Source organism: Anguilla rostrata, chromosome 10, assembly GCF_018555375.3.
Source record: "Anguilla rostrata isolate EN2019 chromosome 10, ASM1855537v3, whole genome shotgun sequence".
In the NCBI taxonomy this organism is placed as follows: Eukaryota; Metazoa; Chordata; class Actinopteri; order Anguilliformes; family Anguillidae; genus Anguilla; species Anguilla rostrata.
In genome coordinates this window covers 35,612,725-35,630,616 of record NC_057942.1, presented here as the reverse complement: position 1 = coordinate 35,630,616, position 17,892 = coordinate 35,612,725, and the positions used below count along the sequence as shown (strand labels likewise).

General features: G+C 43.2%; 1 protein-coding gene across 1 annotated transcript; it reads right to left on the bottom strand.

Annotated features, from left to right (window-relative positions):
- Positions 1-985: 985 nt before the first annotated feature.
- rgmb (repulsive guidance molecule BMP co-receptor b) lies at positions 986-17,243 on the bottom strand. Its single transcript, XM_064296743.1, has 3 exons — positions 16,645-17,243; positions 8,643-9,154; positions 986-4,706 (listed from the first exon to the last, which is right to left on the bottom strand). Exons 1-3 carry the CDS (start codon positions 16,754-16,756, stop codon positions 3,993-3,995), a joined length of 1,338 nt encoding a protein of 445 aa, XP_064152813.1. The 5' UTR covers positions 16,757-17,243; the 3' UTR covers positions 986-3,992.
- Between the last annotated feature and the right edge of the window lie 649 nt (positions 17,244-17,892).

Here is a 17,892-nt window from a genome sequence, read left to right as displayed (position 1 = left end):
AATATATGAACTTAAAGTGCAGAACACCCTACAGGCATTTTGTGAATTTGCATGAACTATTAACAGTGAAACTAGACCAAATATGAAAAATGAAATCTCAACTGCTTACTTGTGGTGCTTTTTTTCAGCCTATATAAAATGTACAATAAACTTTGACCCACAATGGCAAATTGGGAAATTCACCTTCATTCTTTCATATTTTCATTGCCACATACAGTCATTACCAGAGGGGAAAAAAATGCTTGCATTTCATTAAGCTTCTTTTCAGCTGGCTATACCTGTATATAAACTCACTTTGCAGGAAAAGTAGAAGATGTAAGTGTATATACAGTCTTTATGTATAGTTCTGTTTAATATCTAAAATGGGTGAATTATTATAAGATTATAATTCTAGCGATTAAATGTAAATTCACTGCCTTCTTAAAGACATTGTCAAGGGTATGAAAACGCTAATCAGGCTTGGATCGCCTGACAGAAACAAATGAAAACATTAAAGTCTAACAAAGCTTGGCTAGCATATCTTATGATTCGGCAGCCATTCTAGAATTTGTCCATTTCTCATGACTTCTATGAAAACTTAGCAGTATTTATCAACTTTGACCTCAAAAAGGGACGAGGAAGGGGCACACTACATAATCAGTGAACAGCTGTTTCATAGAAATACCATTACATTTGAAAAAATAACAGCAAGAAACAGAGAACATTCCAAGAAACAAAGGTAAAAGTTAAATGTGCATACATACATAGTAAATCCAGAATCCTTAATTTTATGTTAGACATCTAGTGTAGGGCCTAGGAATTCGATAACTTTTTTTTTTCTTGGATAAACTCTTCATTCACACCTACTTTTTTGTAGTGCGCATCATAGTACTCTTTTTGGACCTCCATTACAGTAGATTGTTGCCTGTTTTCTTCTTATACCAAATCTTTAATAAGTTCTCATTCAATGGTTTAAGTAGGTCTGAAACAAAAAAAGAAACCCACATGTTGTTCTTGTCATTTATTATGTTTTAAATAAAACACTTGCACACATTTTTTTTTTCTTTTTTTCCATGTTTTTTACCGCATCCAGTAAAATAGTAAAACACTGACGTAACAACTGGTGTCCACTAGGTGGCAGTACAATCACATCTGAAATATTTTTTTCCAACAGCAAGAATATGGAGCTTAATATCCTCTAACAGGACACTACATTTATAAATAATTTAAGTATTTAAACATTGAGCAGTCACTCTTCACAAAACAGATAACGGTTATTCATACACGACAAAAAATATCACAAAGTAAAATGCTGACATGGCAAAACACAGGATGAGGGCTTATTTTGCATTAATTGCACTCGGAGGCCTTGTTCTGGCCATAGATATGTCACCCAAAGATGCATTGTGGGATATGGGATATCTATGGTTCCGCAAACCACTGCCTGTGAAAAACTCCCAGTGTTCTGTCTACGGACTATAAAACGTGTCACAGTATGGTAGCAGCTCTTCGGCAATTGCAGTAGTTGCAAGGAATTAAGAATTAATCTACAGTAGCAAGATTCAAAGGTTGAGAGAGTGAGCGGGGAGTGTTAAATTCTGCCGTTCCGTTCGTAACAGAAAGGACTACGTGCATGCCACCCGTGAAGGCCTCGTGACCTGGAGTGCTTTCACAAGAGAACTGAACCGATGGACAAATTCCCCGTAATGCAATTTCATAGGATTTCGCCTTCTACCTGCCCCAGGCAAATGGGTTTCAATGTCAGCCGGAGGTTGAAATTAAATTCAATTTTCTGCCGGGCCGTGGCGCGGGGGTGCGGCGGCGCGGGATGATGAATCGAGTCCGACGCAAACCTTTCATGTGCCGTTTCTCCGGGATCCCCGGCGTTCCGCACGTCGCCTTCCTTCAAACGGACTCGCTGTTAAACGCGCGCGAGTCCGCCCGCTACGACGCTCAACGGACGAATCGTGTCCGAGGAAGGTCGCTCCTCCGCAACGGGCGGCGTACGCCGAAGCACATCAAACGCGCCCGCCTTAATTGTGCTTTCGATGAGCGTGGGCGCTATAGCAACACAGACGGGGAGTTTTAAAGGTGTAAGGGTGCTCTAAGAAGCGAGAGTCCTCAGGCTGTTCGGTTGTGAATGGGACTGGAAGATGAGAATGGCTTTGGTTGTAAACAACATCAAATATTGAAAATATAAAGGGAAACAAACACGGTAGTCTACCTGTCTGACAGAAGAGAAGCCCTAGAATGAGGCAAATGCAGGAAAGTGCAGAAATCACCCACTCTACAGGGTCAATTTTCTGCATGCTCTTGAAGTACATTTGTCTAAGAGTCCTTCACAAATCGCTGGAGAAAACAAACACACCGAGGACAGAGAATCTATGGGAGCGCTCTGAAGAGGACTGTCTTCTGTTTCCATTTGCTTCTCTGGGCGAATAGCAGAAGGGCTTCCTGGCACAGTCCACTCTGATAAAACCGTCTGTTTGGCCTCTACGCAAGTTTTTGTCACCTGGATTAAGAGCACCCTGTGTACTGGGAAAAACTGCATTAGATGTACAGAACATGAACAAGATACCTTCGCACCAGCCACACCCAAAGACCAATTCAGCTGTATAAAATACCTACCATAGACGTCATTCCACCCCCACCCCCACTTCCTTAGTCTGACGTACATTGTCAGAGTGATTCTGTTCCCTTGAGAAATTAAGATGAACTTGTCCTATTTTTAGAGATAGCCCAAAATCATACCGAGCCACACGTGCCCATTACTGCATGTTCATATTTCAGAAACATGAAACAGGTCATTCATCCATCATCTATCATTCTTCCTGCTCCTGCTGAAAAGGCCTGTGGGATGTATTGATATAACTGGAAGGTTTTGGCAAAATATCCACAGGTAAGAATAAAAAAGCTAAGGCAGGCGTTAAGTGTTAGCATACCGACAGTATGTTTTTTCACTTCAATCCAACAATTTGCTAGAAAGTAGAAATTCTTTACAGGTCAACTGACTCTCAGTTCTTCAATAAATGCTGTCTTTGTTGCCTAACTATAAATGCTTCAGTTTCCTCTCAAAGAAAATTTGATATTAACTTGTAAGACTGACAGTTGTGATGATATCACTTTTGTTTTTGAAACTGGTTAACTGGCTTGGAATCATAAGATGGCTTCCCCAGAAAGCTATTTAACAATCACTCATATATGTACAGTATAATTATGACTCCCTTCATCCGGGAGTGCGGCACACTAGTTCCAATCTGTGATCTTTCAGTTGGTTTATTATGAATTCTAAAGAGTTTACCAGTACCCTAACTTCAACACTTGAAATCTAGAGTTCAACCGCATTATGAACACACTGAGGCTAATAAATACAACAGATGTAAAATATCCTAAAGAGATACCGCAAACGTGAATGTGCTGACGTACAGAGAATATCAACAAGCCAGCACGGTCCTGCCCCTCTCCCTACCAACACGGACACGGGGAAAAATTGCATTCTTGTTGAAACCGTTCCGCGTGACCAAGCAGTTGGCTCGAGGGTGCGAGCATCTATGTACAGATCCACCGAAAAACTTCACAAAACCACTAAAGCCAGAGAGGGGGAAAACTCAGCAAAAGACAAAGATCTGAGCGGCCTCATCTTGGGTCCAAAGGAACACTGCTTCGTATTTGCAAAAAAAAAATAAAAAATAATAAAAATAAAATGAAAATAAAAAATAAAGTGCTTTGTTTAAACAACGTCCTCAGTTTCGAGGTATACAAGAATCACAAAAAGTCACCCAAAAAAAAAAAAAAAAACTACATCCAGCGTTCCTGAAAATTAAATGTACACAATATTTACAGTCAGGAATGTGTCTTTTCTTCCAGGATCGATCCTCCCTTCATATACACAGTATATACATATATATCTCCTTTGTCTCTTTTTTTTGTTTCTTCTTCAATATATTATGACAATATATATATATATATATATATATATTTATAATCTTCTCAAAAGTTTGTACACAAAAGTCCTACAAAAGCATGGCCGTGATGAGGATGAGGAGTAGTAGGTGATGAAGGAGGGGCGCGGGGGAGGGGCCGGAGTTGGCCCGGGGGAAGATGTGCCAGCGTTCTCTCTTGGGGTGTAGCGTCTCCATGTCCTTCAGGGCGTTGTAGGCGGCGGAGGTGAAGTTGACGTCCCCGGTGGTGAGGAGGTCGAAGACGCACGAGTGGAAGTAGATGTCCTTCACCTCCAGCTGCTCCTGGCACTTGGCCATGGCGCTCTGCGGCGTGAAGCCTCCAACGCCGGGCCGCGCGGCGTGGCTGGGGCTGGCCCGGGGGTGCTGCTGGTGCTGGAACCCGGGCTGCTGCTGCTGGAGCCCCAGGACGGGCGGCGGCGGCGGGAGGAGGAGGCCGTCCTGGTCGATGCGCTCGGCGGTGGGGCAGCCGTTGACGCACAGCTGCAGGTCCTGCGTCTCGTCGTAGGCCGCCGCCAGCTCCTCGGGCACGCGCACGGCCAGCGTCAGGTAGCGGCCCTGCTGGCGCACGATCACCGTCACGCCGATGTAGCCGGCGTGGATCTCCACGTGCCGCCCGGCCGCCTTCTCCGCCACCCACAGGCTGCGGGCCTCGCTGTCGCCGCCGCTCACCGTCCCGTCCACGAACGCCGCCGGGAGGTCGTCCGTCACCGCCTGGTACACCTTCTGCTCGGTGCACTCCTGGTACGGCTTGAAGATGATAGTGATCTGCGAGAGGGAACACACCATAATTTCACCATTCAAAAAACTAATCTGCAAATATCTTATTGTGTTCTTTTCTCTCTGAAACATAAAAAACCTCACAATTTATATCATGGCAATGCAATGAAATTAACAGTTACAGCTATATGTTAAGTCTGAAAAGCAACATGAAAGTCGTAATTTTGCTTCTCCTGAACAGCAAAACCCAAATTAGTCTTCATGGTACATACACAGTATAAACGAGGATTTCTCCATTTTTCACACTAAGATAGTATGCCAATGCACGTCATGACCTTATAGCCGCAATTTGTTTTTAACCACAGATTTAACTCTCTCACGACTCTAATTTTAATTTCTGGCTCGGGAAGAGAAAGAGTTCTCTAAACATTCGAGTTCCCAGAATTCCCGCTCGCGCTTTTCCGTAGAAAGAATCCGAAGCGGGGGAAAAACAGTGCATTCTTGTTTCTGTTTTTCATACGACCGCTTCAACGTCAACAGCGAATCGGACACGCTTGCCCCTCATTTGTGCGGTCATAATTGCTTTTTTAATTTTTTTTTTTTCTTCTCTACGATGGATGCCCGGAGTCCAGATTGCATTTTAACTCGATTCCACTAGCCTCCGCTGATCTAAAACACAAACCGCTGTAGCAGGAGTGGATGGAACGCCGGTTGGGTAATGGGTGGTGTGGCACTGCATTAGCCAGCCACTGAATGGTAGCTTTGTCTGAGTGACGGGGGGGGCTGAAGGATGATGAATTGTGGACCATTAGGCCCTCAAACTAAGAATTCCTCAGTTAAACATGGGGAGGGAGTGTGCTAATAATTATGTCGAATGACTAATAATAGCCCCCTTCCCCACCCCGTCCCTTCCCAGAGTCACAAGGCCAGGGGAGAGGCTATTTGCATCAGCTAGGCCTTTGACTAGAGCCTTCAACTGGCTCTGGATGACCCAGGATAAAGCAAATCCAGGACAAACAGCCGGCTTGTATTTTTAACCACATTCGCTTTCTTCTTTGTGAAGGGGGTGGCTGTTTTGTGATACCTAAAAATCCCCCTGCCCCCCAGATTTAAAAAGGAGAAAGACCCTCCCTACTGTGTTCATTCTGAAAGCCTGCTCCCCTGCTACAACCATTAGCTGGTGACAGAAACAGTCTGTGTCCATGTCAAAGGATTGCTGTGACCACCATTTCAGGTAACAGAGATAACGTGGCAGCTCAACAATCCCTCCTTTCAACTCCACACCAGAGCGTCCACAAACACAGCCGCTAGCACAATTAGCGATTCTCAAATGCGATTCCAATTCCCTGTCCCAGTTACCTCTGTTTCGCTCGCACCTGTGAATATTTGGTCAGAGTGGAAACCGGTCTATATGCCACCTCCCCCCGATAAGACTTTCAATCATGAGGAACAAAAGCGTGCTTGTATCCATCACACAGCACGAGAACAATAACTGTTCCAGGGATCCGGACACATTTTTGGCTAGTTCTCTCAAGAAGACCTCAGGGGATCCTTCAGAGCCATCAGAAACATAGATGCAAGGCTAAGTCGCAAAGACAGTGGGTAATACCTACCGGGAATTCAAACAACCTTTCCGTTGTATGGACCTTGCATGACCAAAAACCTAATAGAGACTTATCTCTAGATGTTTTCATTTAGTAAACCGGGCTCAGTTACCTAGCAAACAATGCTGTGGTGATACCATTGACAGTGACTTCTGTGAGCCACCATTCACCTCAATACCATACATCTCAGGAAGCAAGTGGATTTTATCAAAATAATGCAGCCTATTGAACAGGTGCCACATTATTAAACAGGCACTGATAAATGTTCACCGGCATATCATGTCTTAAACTTGACACGCAGACTGGAAACCCTTCAACTGTCCCTACAGGAAGTACTGTCCACAGGAAGTGCTGTCCCCTACAGGAAGTACTGTGACAATGGCTTAAACACCACCCTTCCATCCCCAAGCAGAGCTAGTTGGTTGCCTGCTAACGGCTGTCATTTTCCATCCAGACTGGGCACTCTATCCCCCCCTGAACTGGCATCCCATAGTAGAGAACAAGAGAACTGATCTAGGATCAGTGCCCCTGCTAACCACCTGAGATTTAAATACACACGCAATGCTGCGTTCAGTCAGCATTCAAAACCCTGAGACAGCGAGAGCATCATTTACGCAAAGACGGTCATTTTTCATTTTTCATTTTTCAGACTCTGTGATTGCAGTTTCTGATTAGTCATTTTCTGAATTCCGCCTAAATGCAAGCTAATAATAAATAAGCACAAAGATCCGAGGCGAGCAAGCAGCTTTTGTACACGTGATATTGTTTCAGCTGCACAGTGGGAATTGCACAGAGAAGCAGATCACTTCGCTTTAAATTGGTTCAAAAACAGTCAATCTACACTGAAACTGAGGTCACTTCCTGGCAAAAAAATGTGTGATGAAACTGTCGCCTGTAGAGGGAATTGACAAAACATGAAATGATGTATGAGGACCCTTCACAAATTGATCTGGCCATGCTGAATATGTTGGACAGCTCAGCAATGTTTAATTGAGTTCAATTTATACTGGCTTCATTGGCTATAATTTACACTTAAATCATATTATTGACTTCAATGTTTTTAAAAGCATTTTTTATTTTATTTTATTTTTTACGTTCAGTGGCCATCCTCCCACATCTCACTTAAGCACTCTGGGTCATAACAGCGTAATTACTTTTATAATTACTTCCATTACCTATCTTACATATGATCATAGCAGGAAAACACTCCAGATATAATCATATGTGCAACATAATAACATAGTTACGGAGCAAAGGCAAGTCCCAATAACAAGCTCGCATCACCATGAAACTTATTAAGTGCTCTATATACATATTTAGAATACCATAGCACCATTCTATACCATAGAATACCATACCATAAAACATGAGAGAGAAGTTTTGAAAGTGCATTCATTCTTGCTACCCTACATGTTCAGTTCGAGACGGATTCCAAGTTCCAACCCCAAGTACTGTAGACAACAGGCAGCTCTGGAAATGCATTTTTGAACTTGTACTGCGGAGAGCTCTTACTGAGTATTTTGCAGCTTTCTGAAAAACGACACAGACGTTATTGAGTGGCACGGCGGTGACCGTTAAAGAGAGGCGAAGCCGGCAGGCTTTTCAGCACTCCCCCGGGCTCTCGCTTAAGGAGCCCGGCGGCTGTTTCCAGACACCCCCTCGGAACATCGGCGCACACACGCGTGTTTGGAGGAGGGGGGGAAACCCGCACTCCTCCCCGACCGCATTCATCGCGCTCGACCGCATTAAAGAGGAACGCGCGACAGGGGTCCCTGTCTGCGGACGGGGAGACTTCCCGGGAGCGCCGCCACTTTAGCGTAGCATGGCGTAGCGTAGCGCCTTCTCGGGGAGCCCCGCTCGAGTTTGTTTAAAGGAGCGCGGCCCCGCTTTATCGGCGGCGCTAAACGCGGCGGCCGCTTCGATCTCGGGGAGAACGCGGGGCGCCTTGGCAACCTTCCCTTTCGACTTCGCCACACTCGACTGGACCCAAGCCAGCGGAGGTCTGCTTTTTTCTTTTTTTTTTCGCATATCAACAGATCAATCCGCAGGCTTTCTCAATGGCTCTTTAACCCTCAGAGCCAAACAAATTACCGCAGGGGATCCGCACAAGTGCATTAATGATAAGACGGACCCGTCTCCTTCCCAGAAACCAGGATCTAAAGTGAAGCCCATTCCGCCAACCCGAGCGGTCGAGGTGAGGCTGGTATTCTTTTTTTCGTTACCTCGCCATAGGGAGCAAGCTGTAGTTACATAACAGCCGAACTTCTCATGAGGAAATTTTCCAAGCTCGGTAACGGCATGACCTTCTTTATTTTTTTTTTTTGACGAAGTACGGCAGCGACGGGGCTCAAACCGAACCGAAACCGGACAAACCATTCACCTTGTTGGTTGCCGTGGCGCTGGACCCAGGCACCACGGGCACGTTGGTCACCTGCACCGACAGGTAGTTGTTGTCGATGAGGGGCCACGCCCCCTCCACCTTGCAGGTCTGAAAGTGGTCCTTGAAAGTCCTGAGGTGGGGGTCCCCGAACAGGCCGCAGAAGAGGTAGGCGGGGCGAGCGCGCTCCCCGCCCGCCGCGTGCGGCCCGTGGTGGCGGCTGTGGTAGTTGCAGGGCTCCACCGTGGCCTCCGGGTGGGTGGAGGACGTGGGCCCGTCCTTGGAGCAGTTCCGCTGGGTCATGAGGTCGCTGATGCCCAGCACGGCCGAGTGGAAGACCAGGTTGCCGCGGCAGCTCTTGGCGGTGCGCTGGGTGCAGGCGGAGTAGGCCCGGAGAGCCTTGCAGAACTCGGTGTCAAAGCCATCCAGGGACGGGTTCAGGTGGGAGGTGAGGGACACAAAGTCGGTGGTGCACTTCTGGATTCGGCACTGCGGGGTCTGGACCTGGCACACCCCTGCGAAGAAAACGACAAAAGCACAACAAACACATCAAAAGCGTTATTCCCGTAATCCACAACAGCCCTCAACTAAACTTGACCTTCATTTTACAGGCATTGCACGGTGTCGTGTGAAGTTGTGATTTGGGCAAATTGTAAGGAGAAGGTTGCAGGTTCAAATACTAGGTAAGAAAGCGCTGTTGTAAATACCTTAAATAAGGTATTTAGCCAGAAGCATAAATGTACTCTGTGCAAAACTAAAAGCTACTTAAGCCAGCAGGATAAGGTTATCTTATGAATACAAAGCAATGTAGTAATGTAGTGGAGGCTGTTCATACACCTGAAGTTGGCTAAAACAATTTAGTTGACCCTTTAAGTTCAAAGGAATGATAGCATGACCCTCAGAGGAAAACACTATGCTATAACCATGGTCATGAACACCATGAATGGACAATCTGTTAAATCACGTTCAAAGGCATCAGATTAATGTGACGGCCAGTGGGCACAAATTCAGGTCCCTGAAACCATCACGTGGTCTCCTCCGCACAAAGTCCGTTCTTATGACAAGGTGCCCCGTTTTTTTCCGCAAGAGCTTTTATTGGCCACTCAGATAAAGTTAATCTTGATGTTGATAACAGTACCACCTCATATGCGCAAGGTCAGCTCCACAAGGGTGTGAAATTTCCTTTAATCTTTGAAAAGAAGCTATACAACCCAAATAAAGCTTCAATCGCAGGGGAGAAACCATAAATTGTCTTCAGAGATTAGGTTCAATAAAACCTACAGATAATGTCAACAGACTTCAGAGCCAGCTACGCAGGTTCAAAAGCTCAAATGGCAAAGAGCTGCTGCTTCTTTACAAAGGTGATTGAAGACACCTTTCCCAGGTGTAGCCTATCTAACTGCAAGTTTACAGATTTTTGCAAACACCTGTGAAGCATGCATACATGCATAAATGCATACATACATACACACATACATACATAGCCTACATGCTGCGTGAACTTAGAAAACCACAATGAAAATGAAACAAATACTTCAAACACTGAGCATACAGTTATCACATATCATTTGGATATAACCAGTTCATGGTTTCCTTTGCAGCCATCCAAAATAATTTAAGTGCAAAGGGCTCAAGACAAACAGCAAACTGCGATGTTGGAAGGGATTAGCCTAGGCTACATCTAGCCTACAGTTCAAACTGAACCTTGAAACCCCAGCTCTATTAATCGCCTCCACAGAAACTTGGCCTTGTATATTGACTGCAGTCGGAAGTGCAGCCCTGACTTCGAGACTTCTAGTTCAAGTCATGACCCAGTTACAGCCACTTAGCCTCAGATATCTGCCCTTTGAGAATTAACCCTTTCACACACCCTGTCCTGAGAGTTCTATCCCAAAAATATCCCTAACATAAACAAACAGCACAGGGGCATTACGTCCAACATAAAAACAGACCCCTTCCGTTTATCAGAGATATCCAAGCGCCTTAATGCAACAGCAAAGTGTAGGGAAATCAAATTACGACAGAGAGAGGCACTCTAATCCGACCCGATGCCAAGCGCACTCTGTCCATTAACACGCCTTTAATCACGGAATCTTACACGTAGGAAGACTCCCATCTCTGCATCAGCGGCCAGTAACTCACACCGGGATGGATTCAAAGGCAGCTAATTTGGTTACAGGGTAATTCACTGCCAGGGAACTGACAAACACACCAAAGCCTTTTTGACAGCTGAATTTAAGAATGCAACAGGAAAAAGAAAAAGAAAAAAAACATTCTACTTTCTTTAAATATAAAAAAGGGCCTGCATTATGTAGGCCAAAACCAAGCCCTGTGTGAGACCATCTTGGCAGTATGACAGTACAGACAGAGAGTATGATGTTCAGCACAATATAAGCAGTGACTCCATCCTCCCCCACCTACCACACCATCATCCTGCTGAGTTCGCTATCGCCTCCACCATCAGCAAATCTGCAGGACAAATTCAAATCCCCTCCCTCCGGGCAAGGAAAGCAAATTATCGCTCGATTAGAACAACTTCCTTCTGTCAGTTATCTCAGCTGAAAGGCTGAAGCGGTCGGCCGGCCTTCCTCGTGTCACGATAGCCGTTAGCCGCCGCAAGAGACGCGCCGGGTAACGAGTCATCTGCAAACCGCCCTACGCACGGGCCGCGGGCCTGCGCTGCGAGCCGGGCGCTTTCAGATGAAAGGGGGGCCGTGACTGAAGGGAGACGTCAATAAGGCTCGCTCGGCGAAGAAACGTAAGCCGTGTTTGTGGGGTTTGCGAGCCCGCCGCAGAACAGAGGCTCTTTTCACCACGGCCCAGGCGGACTCACGCCTGCCCATCTCCCCATTCAGCTCGCGAGCCTCCAGCCTCGTATCAGCGACCAGTCAGTGGCCCGAGGGGGGGTGGGATACAGCCGTCTGGCCCTCAGAAAACTTCAGCAGGTACAACAAAGGCTCAGTTTTATCTCACTGATTTGACAAAAGCTCCGTTTTACGACTACACATTGTTTTAGCCCCTGGGATTAAAGCAACTGTCATTACATGTCATTTCAGCATTTAACAGATTCTCTTATCCAGAGGGAACTACACCGATCGCATCTTCACAAACGCTCCATTTATAGACCTGGAGATTTCACTGAAAGGATTCAGAGGAGGCAGCTAGCTCAACAGCACAAATGCAGCCCCCCTAGCTGGGAAATGAACCAACAACCTTTGTGTTCCAAACCCAGTAACTATTACATCACACAGCCTCCTCATATGTACAGAAAATCTCCAAGTGCTCAAAACACCTGCACTTTACTGAAAGTGCAAATCTTTTTTCACATCACTTGGCTGAAACAGTTCACAGGGACAGTACATATGTTCCAAATGTTATAGGGTACAAGCAGGTCGGAAGCGGAAACTCAAAATCTCAATTGGTCAGTTCTGGCAAAACAGGAAACAAAAATAAACAAATCTAACCAGATGGGGACAGCATATCCCCAAGCTAAAAATGTTGACAAAAAATTGCAATCACATTGAGTGTCAGAATTTCTCAATTCTGTGCAAAATTGCATTGCTAATATTTCACTCTGTTCACTATTTCACATTTAATTATGCCCAACTACAAACCTATTAATTGACCTGTCATTTTAAAAAAGAGTCTATAAGGTCTATAAGGACACAATGGTAAAAAAAAAATATGGCAACTCCAGTACTAAAGACTAGAACTCCAATACAGAACATTTAACAGTTCCTTTAGATGATGGATTATTTGATCTGTTGGATTGACACTCCAAAAAGTCATAAAAGACAGTTTAACTTCCCCAAACATAAATGGCTCTTTCAGTTTAAGTGCAACAATATTTTGCCATTTAACTTTGAGTAGAATCTTGTTCAGGTATCAAACTAATGTAATGCATATTACAGTTAATTCCCTTCTCAGAATTACATTAATGTGCCAAAATGATTATACTTAGTGCCTCCCATTTTATGAGCACAAAAATCCAGATTCAGGTCTCAGCTGCAATTTAAAATATATGCAGTTAAAACCATGGCCAAGCATTTAGGTGTAAGATCACAAATATGAGATTAGAATGTTCTTAAATGTCCATTCTAATGCTGATGGCACAATCACTCCTGGTATTTCAAAACAATGGACTTCTAGAACACTGACTCAGAATTTTCAAAAAGCCATTCCAAAAAGCCTACTCTTCAAAGGGTTCAGCTAATTTGTCTGTAGCCAATGTTCATTTCCAAGACTAAACTGATAACACGGGTAGTTCTAAGGAAACTTGAAACATATCAACACTCAGACTTTGTTGACTATTGCCAGGAACGCACCCTTGCGCTACAAGTGACACGTGACTCTGAAAGCTGGTATTTAGTGTTCTAGATTCTTCCAAACTCAAGCCCCATTCACTTGTCTTTAACATAAAGAAATCATTGATTAGCATTTTTCTCTGAGACAGCACAACAAATTTGACAATTCATGGCGTTCTGACTGCTAACAAATAGACCAATATGAACTGCCATTCTTTTCTTGCAGAATACCAGTTAAAACTAGATTTTTCCCGGGGGACTGAAGTGAAAACACATTGCGTGTTTGTACACAGCTACTCTTACAGCCTCTTAAACTCGAACTAGACATAACAGCAACAACTATATATAACACATATAGCTTTCTGTTTCTTCCCATACTAGTCAATTAATGTTCACTTCCAGCCCAAGAGAGTTTCAGTGTCTGGTAAGAGCACACAACATGCTCCCCAATGCAATTAGCCAAAGTTGGAAATATTTTCTGAAGGTACTCTTCAGAGCAACCAATCCTTAGCTGCAAAGGGGCCCAGTCTGTGTGTACTGGAGTGAAATTTCAAGACGTGGAATTTGGCCAGGGCAGGGAGGTCAACAGCCCCCACACCTCCTCAAGGAGTGAATTTTAACAACTGCAAAGTAGGCGAGAGGCCAGTTTCACAAGCCTCTGCATCTGACTGAACATCTTCAGCTTACCAGAGCTTTAGTCTTTTAGGAGCAACTGTGAACCTGGAATGTGCTGAAGCCTTTTTTCTCTTTTATAAAATGCTCTAATTCTCTTTAAAAGGCTTCTATGCTAACTGGACATTAATGCACATTCCTGAGAACAGAATTTAGCCAATTTGTTTCTTGTTTGTATGTGATTGTTTTCTTGTTTGCTCCACCCATACGCTGACATATTTATAAGGTTTACCAATAAAAACGTAATTCATAGTTATTCAAATTTTGCTTGTCAGAGTTTTAGTCCAAATTCTCTGGATTATAGCAACAATTCTTATTCTACAAATCATTATTGCTATTATGGTCTTGTTAATCAAGAATAAAGTCCACTTGAAATAGGCCAATAATAATATATTTTCATATTCAGTCTTAACTGATTGACTGAGGCATTTCCATTTTAGCCAGCACTACCAATGATACACAATATATCTTCAGAGAAAATGGACTGTTAAGCAATTTCTATTTTAGACAATTTTATACTTGCATATTTTTTTACTTGTCACACACACAAATATATATAGTTTGCATTAAAACCAAAACTCGAAACTAGATTATTCTAGTCAAACATTCAAGCTTAAACTCTCAAAAGACCTTAAAAATCCATACTCATTTTATCTGTGTGGTTATGTTCAAATGAAAACATATTGAGTTTAAACAACCATGAAAAATGTTTTGTTGTCTTCACATTTACTGAACCTTCTGTCAAGCTAGTAAGTCACTTTTGTTTCAGTTTTCCCTCTTTCTTCAATTATTAAGAAATGATCCATTGTAATGAAAATGGAATTTTACTACATATTTCATACATAGGCCTAAAACATTCCACTTTCCAAATGGTCTTTGTAAGTGTTTGAGAGGAAGAAACAATCCCTTTGCAAACCCTTTGTGATAGCTTCCATTTCTTTAATGCAGACACTCAGAAGTATGCACAGGCATAATACAGTCAATCTCTCAGTATCTCCCCCTCGCCACTTCTAATGATGTGTCACAATCACTACCAGCAGAAAAAAAGCCCCTTCCATTTTAGCCCCATCAAAAGCAGCTAGAGTTTGAAAATAACAATATCTCAGGCGTAATGGACCACAGTAATAACCTTGCAATCTAATGCCGGGATCAAAAGTGATAGGATCCAGGATCTCACGTCTCTAATTTTAGCAAGCTTCTTGCTGTCACTGGTGGGCTACATACATTATCAAACATTCTCATTCTTCTCATCCTGTTCCATTTATCGGTTTACAAAAAATAAATAATAAATACATATTAGGCAGTTATTAGACATCTGCTGCCTGTTACACGTGTGTTCTATGCACATGCGCATGACAAGAGCAATACAATAATGTCTAACACTGTAGTACTGTGTGTAACTGAAAAGGACATTGAGGTGGCTGTGACCTGCTGCAATTTTCCAATTAGCATCTGTGGTTTCATGGCAAATAAGATACTTGGAATGCCCAGATATACAATTAAGCCAATACACCTTCCAGAATACCCCCATCTGGGATAAGAAAACAAAAATCATGACTCATTTCCCCGCTCTTGGCTACAGTATAATACAAAATCTTGGAAAGAAAGGTTCATAAAATTTAACCTAACAAAGATGCTACAAAATGCTTTCATTTTGGGATTTTAAGAAAGTCTCCAAAGCCTTTTGAAAAAGATTATTGGTCTCCTTTTCTTTTTCCAATGAGAACTATCACAGTGTATTACGTCCAGCTGCCCAGGGCCATGTTAAATTAATTATGAAGGTGCGACTGCTCAATGAACACCCAGTAGCATTCCTTCTCCATTAATTTGTAATGGCAACGCATGCTGCCTGTGGTCAGGACACCCAAAGTGGAGAAACTGTCAGAGAGCCAGGAGAAAACAGCGAACCCGATGTGTAGAAATAACAGTCCCCTATTCACTGGCCAACTCAGCCACTTAGGACTCATTTAAATCTCTTTCAGAAAATACCTGCAACCAACAGAGTATTTATTTGTATTTCCATTTTTAATTCCTAGACATTTGTAGAAATTAGGAGTGAACTCCACATTCTTAATAGTCCATTTAATTAAGATTCCAACTCAAAATGCACGAGGCATGATATGGATTCATGAAACGACACCATTGCAAGACATAAATGAGACTCGCTATTTTACAATTGCTGTTAGACTGAAAGTTCCCAAAACTGCACAAAAGCAATGTCTTAGATTGAATATGGCGGAAGGCTATTCACAACAATCCTGTAAAACGTTGAAACAGTAATACCACACTACACTGTTTTTAACATAATTATGTTGCATTGGTTTCATTGTTGCGAATTCCAGTCAGTTTCAGCAGCTCGATCATTAGAAAAAATAAAATAAATCTACGTGTAAGTGATGCAGATTACACATGCTATTAACTGAAAACATTTAAAAATGTACGGTCGAGTTGACATAAAAACAGATTCACTGTATACTAAGCTACTGCATATTTTCTTAAACAAATTGAATTCATTCGTATTATGTTGGAAAAACATTCTAATCATTCATTAAGATCCTACTTATTTGTGCAAAACCAATAACATAAACCAGATGCCGAATAATGACTGTTTTCCATACGGTTGGTCGCATGTAAGAAATCATTCAATGCGTAAACTAGCTATGTTCTAAGTATAGGTGATTCTTTTTGCATCCTCAGTCCTCTTATCATAAGGTTGTCGAAGGAAACACGATCCGAACTCTGTAAACAGGGCAGGGTAAGCCGCATTAGAAGGAAATTGCCCTGAGAAATGAGTAACTTCCATAAACAATAAAAAGGCGAAGTGTTAGGTGGTATAAGCGAATATGACTAGGCTAACACCAAAATCCAGTAACGCGTTTATTGTTTTGTCATCACCGTCAACTGATGATCAAGTGACTTATAGTCAATGTTTCAGTTAAAATTTTAGTCGCAACTAAACATCCCCAAATGTGTCATCTTTCACACATTATAAGTAAAACACATTAGCGATAAATAAAAGAGCAAGTTACCTATTTGGACCCTGGATGAGAAAGTGATCAATACGAGGAGAGATAGAAGTGGAGGGGGATGGAGGAGGCGGTCAGCCCCGGGGTAGTAAAATCCTGCTTTCCCCATACCCATCCATCCAGGTTGCGGTAGTGAGTGGCTCAAATACTCCACGGGAGAAACAGAGGTGGACCTGCGGCGATGCCGGGAAATCGGGCCTCTGATCTCCTTCTTTCCACTGCGCTTCCGACGCCTCTGACGAGCAATTGCATCAAAAACTGAGCGCGTGATAGAAAACTACGAGTTTACTGGCGAAGCAATGGGCAAAACAAAACTGGTTCGAAAAGTCCAATCAGTAGCAGTCCTTGCTTAGTCAACTGCGTGGGCGTTAGTTTGTTTATGTTTTTTAAGGATTTGCCTTGGCTTGGTATTGGCAGTATCCCGTAGTTCCTCGTCTCGGTGCTCCGATCAATCTCTGCTGTGCATTCAGAATGGACACGCACAAAACACATCTCACACCAGGAAAATCTGCCTCCCCCACAACCCCGTTTTCCAAGTGATCAATTGCGAATCAACCTAACCCTTGGCTTGAGCGGAACACCCGCCCCTAATGAACACTAGCACCGCCCAGGCAGTCGTAGAGTTCCCGTGAGCTTGCATTCGCCAACGGGGCAGTGTCTACTCCCCAACGGGAAAGTACGCATGATACCCCACGGAGAAAATATGCCCCGGTCAGTGTTTTTATATGCCATTGTCCTGTTAAATCAAGCTTTACAACGCAAGATGCATACCACTATTTATTTTAATAGTGCCAAAAAACACATTTGAGACAGCGAACACGAACACAGCACATGCTCAAACTTCTGGTTAAAGGAACGTAAGACACATCAGAAATAAGAAATTGTACTGTGTTACACCAACACTGTACCATTCTGTAAAGAAGGCATGCATGTCGCCTGCTTGGCGCCCCGCTGCAAACTACAACCCAAAGACCCGTAAGATTTACCTTGGACTGGTTATTGGTAAGTCTGTTGCGCTCTATTTAACCAATATGTGATTGTAGAATTTCCCCTATCAAGCTAGGTTGAGATTGTCCCGATGTAAATTGTCATTAGTTATTCACAATTGAAGTAACATGCGTCTTTCAAAAACACTAACTATGCGACTTGTGTCCTTTTACTAAAAAAAAAAAAAAGACCCCATGAAAAACAAGCCATCTGAAATAAATGTTAATGTCTGTTTTGATTACATATATTTAGGTTTATTTTATA

Bases quoted from the DNA above. Each gene is read 5' to 3' on its own strand.
- rgmb (XM_064296743.1), bottom strand. From the start codon at position 16,756: ATGGGTATGGGGAAAGCAGGATTTTACTACCCCGGGGCTGACCGCCTC. The intron at 9,155-16,644 runs GTAACTTGCTCT...TTTTCTTCGCAG, and splicing joins CTCATCCAGGGTCCAAATAG to GGGTGTGCCAGGTCCAGACC. The intron at 4,707-8,642 runs GTGAATGGTTTG...TCCCTCTCGCAG, and splicing joins GCGCCACGGCAACCAACAAG to ATCACTATCATCTTCAAGCC.